The sequence below is a fragment of the Loxodonta africana genome, chromosome 4 (genome assembly GCF_030014295.1).
Source record: "Loxodonta africana isolate mLoxAfr1 chromosome 4, mLoxAfr1.hap2, whole genome shotgun sequence".
Classification (NCBI taxonomy): domain Eukaryota; kingdom Metazoa; phylum Chordata; class Mammalia; order Proboscidea; family Elephantidae; genus Loxodonta; species Loxodonta africana.
Window position 1 is genome coordinate 72,399,901 of NC_087345.1, and position 11,609 is coordinate 72,411,509.

Below are 11,609 nucleotides of genomic sequence, written 5' to 3' on the forward strand. Positions count from 1 at the left end.
CTCCCTGGTGCGGCTCCCAGGGCCTGGAGGGCGCGAGTTCAAGCGCCAGACTTGGAAGTCCTGCCGAAGTATTCAGTTTTGGGAAAACCTCCCTGAAAAACACTGTCACGGCCGGCGAAACTGATCCAAGTTCCCTTCCCATCTTTTCCCAAGTCATGCTTCCCAGGGCATGCTTCCTCCAAAAAAGGAAGAAACCGGCCTAAAGCTTAGCTCGAGCGCTCATATTTACCTAGCACCAGAACTTGTCTGCAAAACATTCTAGGCACCTATAAACTTGCCTTCACAGGAAACGCACAACCTTGACTCCCGCGACCAACATTTATTGATCGTCTACTGTCGTCAGGCCCTCGGCTTCCCTCAAGACGCTCCCGGACCAATAAGGTGGAGGCGGCCTGGTCACCGCGGCTACCCCCTTGCTGTTACCCGGTTCCACTACCCCCCCGCCAAGGCACTCAGAGGGCCACTGGTCACTGAGAAGACTAAGAGTAGGGGCTGGCACGCCGACCCAACCGTTTATCCACGGGGGCGCGAAGGGCGTTCCCCGGACGCGGGGGAAACACCAGGAGTGGTCCGGGGCACCAGAATCGCTCTCGGAACCGCTCCCCGGCAGCCGGCTCAGCGCACCGGCTCCGCCGAGAGGGCGGCGGTCACCAGCAGCCCCGGGGCAGAGCCGTAGAGCCCATCTGGCGCGGAAGGCAAGAGGGGGCGCCTCAGCCTCCGCGTTCTTCCTCCTCCTTCGCTCACCCAGGGCGCCCCCTGCGAGCACGCCCACATGCACAAACTCGAGGCACGTTCCCGGGATCCAAAGAGGCAGAAGCCACTTCTCGGAGGCCGCCTGCTATACGCGGCGAGTATCGTCCGCGCGACCCCACGGAGCCACGTGGAGTCTGGGGGCCCGGGACCGCTTAACCCCAGGGAGCGATGGGGCGCGGGTCATTCCGAGCGCACCACTCACTTGCTGACCGGCGCGGGGCTTGCCCTGGGGCGCTCTTCTGAAGAAGGAGGTCCTGGCGGTGAAGAAGAAGTCCTCGGCGTCCTCCTCCAGGCTGCTGTAGCCGCTGCTCATGCTGCTGGTCCCGTCGCGTACAGGCAGCCTTTCCGGGGCGCAGGCGGCCAAGCAGGGGGCGCCGCGCCCTCCTGCCCCGCGAGGCTCCCGGCGCGCGGCCCCCAAGCGCCGGCGGGCCGTCCTGCTACAGCTGCAGCCGCCGCTCAGCCCGGCCGTCCCGCCCCTCCCGCTGCCTCGCCACCCCACTCCTGGCGCTGCCGGGGCCCCGGTGCGTCCACCGCCCCGCCTTCCGGGGCCCCGCCCCACAGCCGGCCTGCCTGGGCCGGGCGGTCCGGTCGGCCCCACCCCTGGCGGCCGCAGGTGGGGGCGACGCAGCCCGCCCCTGCCAGGCGCTCGGCTCTTAACCGTTTTTGTGCAACCGGGAAAACCCGGTTCGGGAGCTGCGTAGAGTGGTGCGGTGCCCTGGATCGCTTCCCCAACCTCCCGGAAACTGTCGTCTCTGATCTGTCCGCCCGCCCCCTACTCCGCTGGTTCGCATTTTGGGGAGGGCGGGAGCAGAGCTGGGAAATTTCCCCGCAGTCGCGGCCCTACTCGCTCCCACTCTGAGCCCTGCGGGTGGCGGTGAAGACTGCCTGGCCGGGGTGGGGGTGGGGGTGGGGGTGGGGTGGGGTGGGGTGGGGTGGGGGTGGGGGACCCTAAACCTCGGGCGTCCTGGAGCCGAAACTTGCCGTCCTAAACTCCCAACAGATCGCCCTTTATGGCGGGTTAGAAGTTAGCGGAGATGGCGGGGAAATTACCAACTGGGTTAAGTTTATTCGAATGAAAATGTCCTCTCTGGCAATTTAATTGAGCTCCGTTCTTTCCCTCTTCCCCTTTTCTCTAGCGCGGGGTCATTCCCAGTTGAGGACAGCCAAGGTCGTTGTGATCTCAGAGACACCTGGTGCAGAGGGGAATGAACTGGTTCAATAGAGAAAGTGTTAAACAATTGTGTGCTTGTTATTTAAATATACTTTTTAAACGTCCGCTTCCTAAATCTGCCTTACATGGTGAACCTACAGGTGTGGTTTAAGTAGTTTGGGGGGTGAGGGGCATCAAAGAATCTCATTCATCCACCTACCAAAAGAAAAAAAAGTTGCCATACTTTTTTAAAATTCTACAAGTCCCCAAATCTTCTCTTAAAATGAACAATCACCCTGCAAACCACCTATAGGTACCAGTCATTTACACCTTTGTGTGTACTAAATTGTTTAAATTATACTCATTTCCTAGCAGAGATCCTGAAGGTTGTTTTGAACCCTAAGATGTTGAAAAGCGCAGCTACAGTAAGTAGGCTTCAGGAGAGGTTTTATTAGGAGGGGAAGAAAAGGGTTAAGAGAGAAAATTTTCACCTATCATAGCTAAGCTTTCTCCCTGAACCTTCAAAACAACTCTATAAGGTAGTCAGTACTGTTTTATGCCTCTTTTACACTGAAAACAGCCGAGGTTTAGAGAGAGGAAGGGAGCCAGCTGTAGGTGGCAGGGCACGAACCACTCCGCTCTGCTTTATCCTGGTGTTAAAAAAAAAAGTGTTAACATGTTAAAAAATACCCCTCTAGGCCCTCACTTGTTTGGTGGTCAGCCTTGCTCATTTGTGTACTAGCGGAAGGAGCGCTGGACCAGAGATGGCCGGAAAGAGAGAAGTAAAATTAGTTCATAAATCACCTATCTAGCCCCCAGGCAAACACAAGGCTTGCACACCTACTTACTTTGCCTCAGACCCACTTTGCACACATCCCACTGGCAAAGCTGTATATTACCCCCACGTGGTTCACAACAACTCCCTTGGCATACAGCACCTTTTAAAGTATCCACAACATTAAAGCCTTCTTAGTCACACAGCTACTAAATGGTTAGAAGCCAGGAATTCTAACCCCACATTGTGTTGCCCAGTCTAAACTGATTCCTGTATGTTCCACACAACCTCATGGAAGAGAATACAACGATTTACTTACTTTATGAAAGATTTTTCTTATTTGGTTTCCATTCTTACACTACTTCATTAATGTAATCCTTATTAAATAATCCAATTTAAGAGTGATGTGTACGTTAAAGAATTCAAATAACTTATTTTATTATGAGTGGAAAGGGGAAATAACCCCATCCAGAACAAATTATTTTAAAGTTTCTGAATACTCTGAGGAAAATATTAAAAAGAAAATACATGAAAGTGCTTTATGGTCGACCATGCCATAAAAGGTGGCACTGTGGTTAAAAACTCAGCTGCTACCAAAAGGTCAGCAGTTTGAATTCACCAGCTGCTCCTTGGATACCCTATGGGGTAGTTCTACTCTGTCCTATAGGGTCACTCTATGAGTTGGAATCGACTCAATGGCAATGGGGTTGGTTTGGGTTTTTTATGCCATAAAAACCAATTTTTTCATTCTATTGTTTGTAAGTTACAAAGGACCGAATTAATTTTTATATCCGTCAGCAAACCAACAGAATCAATTATAGCGAAAAGGCATGATTGAATAATGAAGTAGAAGCACTACTTTCAAACAACAAAAAGCAAAAAAATAATAAATGAAAGGAGGAAGAATTGGCCTTCTGTTTCCAAAACCAGCATAATAATCATATTTCTATATTTTATAGCATTCTTAATAAAAATACAAATTTAAAATTTGGTTAATGAATTTAGTGTTTGTAAAAATTCAAAATACTACGTTAAGCAACTTGACATTTTTAACATTTAAAATTCAGGGAAAGGGAGTGGAATAAACAACATGTACGCAACCAAGGTTAGTTTTGAAAGGACTTGCTGTCAAACACAGAATTGAATGTTTGAGTAGATTCTGTGACCATTAATGTTCCAGCAATTTGTAAAACCCTAATGATTTAGATTTACGGTCCGGGAGAAAGACCGTATAATTTCTGTGTATGTGGGGAATATATTTAAAATGTAGTAAATACCTGCAAATATTATAAACACACAACCGTTTTGTAATTGTATTTTAGTAACCCTGCAATCAAATTATTTTAAGTTAATACAAAAGAAGAGGCCTAAGTAACAGTTTAACCTTCTTGCTCACCAGATAATCCACAATGAGAACAAGAATCCTATAAATATAATTATCAACCAAAAAGTTTAAATCATTAGTCAGATTCCTTAAGTAGTGTTTATCTGAGTCCACAAATGGTAGAAACTCATTTATAATAAATGTAGGAGAAATTTAAGGCACAACCATACTTTGACTAACTACAATTAAAAGTAAAATTTTTCTTTTACCAACTTTTCCTAATAAATGTAAAACAGCATCATAAAAGAAAAAATTTCTAGATTTGCCTATGTAAAAATCCAAATATTTTGCACATACACATACACAATACTAAAAGACAAAAGACAAACTTTTTTCTTTTGCCATATAATGTTTGCCGTATAAATGACACAGGGCTGATATCCTTAAAATACAAAGAGCTTGCGTGAATTAGTAAATAAGTTGAACATCTCATCAGAAAAATAAGCAAAGAACATGACAAGCAGTTCATGACAGGAGAAATGTAAATAACCAATAAGTATATTAAAACATTCATTCAGTCAGCAAATATTTATTAAGCACATACTACATGCCAGATACTGATCTCATCACAAAGGATAAATCACTTGGACAAAACAGACAAAAATCTTTATTCTCATAGAGCTTATATTTTAGTGGGTGTTGGTAGATAAAAATTACATAGTGTGTTAGAAGATAATACTCACATAAATCATGGAAAAAAGATAAAGGATGTTTTACGTAGCCTGGTTATTGAAGTTCTCGTGGAGGAAGTCACATTTTGAGCAAGGATAATGTAGGAGATGAAGAAGCCACTCCTGCAGATATCTGTGGGAAAGCATTTCAGCCAGAGAGGACAGCAAGTGCAAATGTCCTGAGGTATGAGAGTGCTTAGCATGTTTAAACAAAAGCAAAGAAGCCAGTGTGTCTGAAATGAATAGGTGGAGGGGAGAATATTAGGAATGATTTAGAAAATATTATTGGAATCATTATTCCCTGTCCTTGAGCATAGAGAATGTGACCCAGCTGGAGCCTGGCTCACAAGGATTCACAAAGACACATCAACTGGGCCCTGAGGTATAAAGACAATAGCTAGGATAATCTTGGAAAATGGATTTTAGGGAAGCTTTCACATAAGCCAATCAAACAGAACATAAACAGACTTCCCACTCTTTTTCTGTTAGCATTTAGTGAATAGAAAATTTGTTGGACCAGTGAAGACCCTCCAGACTGTTGTTACTGAAACCTGTACCACTGATTATTAAGAAAGATAATGCAAAATGTAGGATCGCAGTTTTTAGCCAATCTGTGAAAAGGCAAAGCTTTCAGTGGTTTTGCCCTTTTGCAATGTTAATATGTACTCATGATGGTAATCTTCGTTGGGCTCCGGCAGACATAGCTATGGCAGCATGCTTGTCCGTTTTCCCACTCTTGGCTATTCTGTAGTATTCTTTGGACTGGGGCAGACATGGCTCGGACAGCACGCTTGTCCGCTTCTCAGTTTTGCCTTTTTGAATATACGCCAAATAAAACTTTCTTTTTCTTTACTAAACTTTGTGATGTTTTTTCCCTACAACAGGAATTATGATCAGAAATGTAACACGGACAAAGAGGTTATCATTCCTACAAGACCTTGAAAACATTTGTGAGAACTTTGGTTTTAGTTTTTCTCTGAGATGAGAAACCACCGGAGTGTTTTGGGCAGAGGAGTCACATGATTTGACTTATTTCACTTCTTTTTTTTTAAAGGACCCCTTTGGCACCTGGATGGAGAATAAGTAAATGAAAACAAAGGAGTACATTTTTCACTCATGAAATTGGCAAATATTTTTTAAAAGCAAGTCATGAATCAGCATGTATAATATAATTACATCTATGTAAATATAATCGTAGGTAAATGTTGTTCTGGTGCTAGAAACAGGTAGTTTATCAGGGAGATACATAATAAATTTATATTAAAGGCCACATTGACAGATAACTGAAACCTGTGTGATTTGGAAAAAGCATGGCCTTGGAGGCCAGGCAGACCTGACTTTGAATGCTGAAACTGTCAGCCTTGCGTGACCTTTAACAAATTAGCTTCTCCGTGTCTCAGGTTCGTCACTGGTTACCATAAGGATTAAATGAGAGAATCCGTGAAAGCCGTTGGCACAGAATAAGGCTAAGCAAATATTACTCTTTCTTGCCTCAAATATTAGACCTTGTTGCATACTCAACATCCATTATCTACTTCTTCCTTGTTAACCAAACAATTTAGTTCAGGGGCCCTCCTCTCAGGGAAGAAGCTCAATCCCCAGCTCAGGGGTGAATCCAGATTTCCAGTCAGTTGTGATGGTCTCATCCCCTTGCCAGGGACTGTTTTAGGCCCGGGCAGGCCGATCCCAATCACTGAGATGGGAAAGCAAGTCTGGTAGGTGGCTTTTTGAGAAAAGTTTCCACACCTTAAGAAGAGGCCCACAGGGTTTGGTGACCATGGTTTCAGGGGACATCTAAGTCAATTGGCATAATAAAATCTATTAAGAAAACATTCTGCATCCCACTTTGAAGAGTGGTGTCTGGGGTTTTAAACGCTAGCAAGCAGCCATCTAAGATGCGTCAATTGGCCTCAACCCACCTGAATCAAAGGAGAATAAAGAACACCAAGGACACAAGGTAATTACAAGCCCAAGAGACAGAAAGGGCCACATGAACCAGAGACTACATCATCCTGAGACCAGAAGAATGGTGCCCGGCTACAACTCATGACTGCCCTGACAGGGAACACAACAGAGAACCCCTGAGGGAGCAGGAGAGCAGTAGGATGCAGACCCCAAAGTCTCATAAGACCAGACTTAATGGTCTGACTGAGACTAGAAGGACCCCGGTGGTCATGGCCCCCAGACCGTCTGTTGGCCCAGCACAGGAACCATTCCCGAAGCCAACTCTTCAGACATGGATTGGACTGGACAATGCGTTGGAGAGGGATGCTGGTGAGGAGTGAGCTTCTTGGATCAGGTGGACACTTGAGACTATGTTGGCATCTCCTGCCTGGAGGGGAGATGAGAGGGTGGAGGGGGTTAGAAGCTGGCTAAATGGACACAAAAAGAGAGGGTGGAGGGAGGGGATGGGCTGTCTCATTAGGGGGCGAGCAATTGGGAGTATATAAAAAGGTGTATGTAAGTTTTTGTGTGAGCGACTGACTTGATTTGTAAACGTTCACTTAAAGCACAATAAAAAAAAAAAAAGAGGCCCACTTAAAGCACAATAAAAAAAAAAAAAAGAGAGACCCTCTTTTCTTTCACTGGACCTTGTCACACCTGAATGTGGAGCTGGAAATTCTGTAGCCATTTTATGGACAAGCTGACACGCTGAAGAAGGCAAAGCAGAAGAGTGGAAAGAACCTGTCTGGGTCCATGGATTAACCAAAGCTGCCCTAATTAGGACTTTTTATAGTGTGAAATAACATATTTTCTTTATTGTTTAAGTCAGTTTTCTTTCACTTGAAGCCCATATCATCCTAACAGATTTATTCCGATCCCATCCTTTATTGATTTATTCTTTCTTCTGGAAGAGTTCCTACTGTGGTATTTCTACCAAATTATGTTCTTCCCTCCACTCCCACGCATGGTCAACATTGGGTAGAATCAATAGAGACACAGATAAAATCAGAAATAAGATTTTCAAAATGATAGTACTAATTGTTAGAAAGGTCATTCTCCCCTGCATTTAAAATACAAAACCCATCACAAAGGGCTGGTCTTTAAATTGTCTTTAAAGAGGAAAAAAAAGTGCTAAAATTTCTCTCAAAAAGTCTATGACACTGAAAATCCAAGATGACGTAAGCTGGTTATTTCCAGTGCTGTGATACATAAGGTTGTGAACCAGGACAATCAGCAACGTTTCTGTCTGGTTAGTGCCTGTGGCATTATCACCAGGTTACTTACATTTTATTCATTGCAACAGCGGAAATGCAAAGTATGGCACCTGGAAGGCAGTGTGTTTGATGGCTAAATACGTGGGCTCAAAAATCAGACTTCTTCTAGTTAGTTGCCATTGAGTCGATCCCAACTTACGGCAACCCTACATGTACAGAGTAGAACTGTGCTCCATAGGGTTTTCAAGCAGGTCACCAGGCCTGTCTTCCAAGGCGCCTCTGGGTGGGTTCAGACAGCCAACCTTTCGGCTAGTAGTCGAATGCTTAATTGTTTGCATCACCCAGAGTTAAGTACTCAACTGCTGTCCCAAAGGTTGGAGGTTTCAACTCACCCAGAGATGTCTTAGAAGAAAGGTCTGGCAACCTTCTTTGGAAAGGTCACAGCCTTGAAAACCCTGTGGAGTGAGTGCTGTTCTACTCTGGACACATGGATTCACCGTGGGTCAGAACCAATTCAATGGTAACTTTTTTTTTTAAACAATTACACATAAGGGTAATATTTCCATGTTTAGGCCAGGGATTCCAGCCAGTTTGAACCAGTTCAGTTATGGCCAACAAAGTGAAATCAGAACAGATCCAAATATTTAAAATTTGGGTGAAGCTGAACGGGAAAATTTATGGTCCAACCCTGAAATGGGAGACTTGGAAGAGTTGCAGTGAGCCCTTTCAGGAGCCTGATGAGGGAGACTGGATTATTGCCACGCCTGTGGAGAGTGACATATTCAAAACGGCTTAGTGGGCTGCCATATTTGAGCTGGGCACCGCTGTTTCCAACTCTGCTGGTCAAGAGATTTGGTTGTTATGCAATGGGCATGTTGCCCTTGTTTTCTAAGAGGGAGATTAAGTTTCTAGCAGGGCTTCAACCCATAATTTTTCTTGTTCCGCTTCACCCACATTTTAAAAATTCGAATCTGTTTGGGTGTCACTGGGTCTGCCATGCTTGAACCAGGCAGAACTGGTTCAATGCCTGATTTATGCACACCCTCAGAACCCAAGAAAATTATATGCTACTTGTGAACCTGGAAGTTACCCTGGTTTGTAGGGCAAGGTGGAGGAGAAAAAAAAATGGCATTTTCCATCCAGATTTACCAATCTAGCATACCCAGGCCCTTCTACAACATGCCGAAATATTTCATGCAAGGAGTACTATTTGATGTGCGTATTCCAAAATGAACCTCGTAGTTCGAAGGCTATGTCTAAGTAGATCTCCTCCTTGGCTCCAGCGTTTCCTCATTACTGTGATAAGAACTGGCCTAAGGGATGCACATACCAAAAGAAAAAAAGAAAAACCATTGCAGTCCAGTTGATTGTGACTCATAGTGACCCTATAGGACAGAGTAGAGCTGCCCCACAGGGTTCCTAAGACTGTAAGTCTTTTTAGAAGCAGAGCTGCTGGTTGGTTTGAACCACCAACCTTTTGGTTGGCAGTCAGGTGCTTTAACCACTGATCCACCAGGGGTCCTGGGGAACATATCTGATGAAAAAGTTCTTGATCATAATAATATTTAGAAATCCTCTTACCTTTTCTCTCAGACCCTCAAAGCACTTTACTTTAACTCTCTCCAAATGACAATTACTTGTCTCATTTAAAAGGCAAACAAAAGAGACAGATGGAAATACTATACCCCACATTTGGGAGCGTGAAGAGAAAAAGAATAGAGATCAATTTCTAAATGTAGCTGTGACATATTATTTCTTTAAAAAGAAAAACACTATGTCTGCCTCAAGCAAAATGCTCTTTTAAGATCTATCTTTACAAGGTCAAATTTTTTTTTTTTTTTTTATTGTGCTTTAAGTGAAAGTTTACAAATCAAGTCAGTCTCTCATACAAAAATTTATATATACTTTGCTATATACTCCTAATTGCTCTCCCCCGGTGAGACAGCACACTCCTTCCCTCCACTCTCTCTTTTCATGTCCATTCAGCCAGCTTCTAACCCCCTCTGCCCTCTCATCTCCCCTCCAGACAGGAGACGGCCAACATAGTCTCATGTGTCTACTTGATCCAAGAAGCTCATTCTTCACTGGTATCATTTTCTATCCCATTGTCCAGTCTAATCCCTGTCTGGAGAGTTAGCTTTGGGAATGGTTCTTGTCTTGGGCTAACAGAAGGTCTGGGGACCATAACCACCAGGATCCTTCTAGTCTCAGCCAGACCCTTAAGTCGGGTCTTTTTATGAGAATTTGGGGTCTGCATCCCACTGTTCTCCTCCTCCCTCAGAGGTCCTCTGTTGTGTTCCCTGTCAGAGCAGTCTTCAATTGTAGCCAGGCACCATCTAGTTCTTCTGGTCTCAGGCTGATGTAGTCTCTGGTTCATGTGGCCCTTCCTGTCTCTTGGGGTCATAACTTCTACACGGTCAAATTGACAACAGCAACTTCAAAAATTGGATAGGAACATTAGGGGGCAGTGAGTTTATGTTAAGGGGGGGGGAACAACTAAGAAAAGGAGGGTGAGAATGGTTGCACAATTCAATGTCATCAGTGTCACTGAATTGTATATGCAGAAACTTGAATTGGTGTATTTTTTGCTGTGTATATTCTTAACAACAACAACAAAAACAAAATTCATTTTTTTAAAAAAAAAAAAGACTGAAGCAAATATGACAAAATGTTAATACGGACTTTATCTGGGTAGCAGAAACATAGGGATTTTTTTTTATAGTACTGTATGAATTTTTGTATACCCGGAATAGTTCTTTATCATTAAAAAAAACTAAAGGGCAGATAAAAATGGCAATTTTTTTAGAACATTTAACACTACAAGGAAACTCATCCACAGATTACAGATTATGGAATGAGAGTAGGGAACTTCCACCCTTAAACTCCAGAAAATTTAAGCCATCGTAGGAGAGCAGACTCTCTCACAATTTTCCAAAAGAGCTTATTTTTAAAAGGCAGTAACTACTAGAATAGTTCTAATAGGCCTGTTGTTGTTGTTAGGTGCCATCGAGTTGATTTGCACTCCTAGTGACCCCATGTGACAGATTAGAACTTCTCCATAGGGTTTTCTTTATGGAAGCAGATCACCAGGTCTTTCTCCCCAGGAGCCAGTGGGTGGGTTCAAACAGTCAACCTTTTGGTTAACAGCTGAATGCTTAACTGTTGCACCACCAGGGCTCCTTCCAATGAGCCTAGATGAATAAAAATCTAATATGATTCTGGTTTGGGAGCTTTTAGGAGGTTTTGAATGAGAAGAGAAGATTGGGAAGAGAAGAAAAAAGGACTTAGCACTTCTATGTGTAAAAATTTCTTTTCCCATGGAAGCATAAACAGAAAAAGAGCAAAAATATTCCAGAGCAAAAATCAGTTTAATTAAGAAAACGCACTACTCAGCCATAAAGGGAAGTGATGTCCTGCTGCATGCCACAACATGGATGAACCTTGAAAACATCAAGCTGTGGGAAATGAGTCAGTTGCAAAAGGACAAATATTGTACGGCCTCATACGAGATAAGCAAATATATAGAAACCCAAGATTATTAGTGGTTACCTAGAGTGGGAAGGAGAAGGGAAGAGGGAGTTTTTGCTTCGGGGACATTGAATTTATGTTAATGGTGGTGGAATGATTTGGTAAAAAAAAAAAAAAAGGATAGCGAAAATGGTTGCAAAACTTGAAAAATGTAATCACTGTTATTGAACTGTACGTGTAGAAATTGTTG

The 11,609-nt window shown here is 43.8% G+C and overlaps 1 protein-coding gene across 1 annotated transcript in view; it reads right to left on the minus strand.

Moving 5' to 3' along the window:
* Positions 1-1,163, minus strand: part of RASSF3 (Ras association domain family member 3) — a 100,940-nt gene extending 99,777 nt beyond the window's left edge. The window contains exon 1 of the mRNA XM_064283927.1: positions 956-1,163. Coding sequence (XP_064139997.1) covers positions 956-1,066 — 111 coding nt within the window. The 5' untranslated portion in view covers positions 1,067-1,163. The remainder of the gene's footprint in view (positions 1-955) is intronic.
* Positions 1,164-11,609: the final 10,446 nt, after the last annotated feature.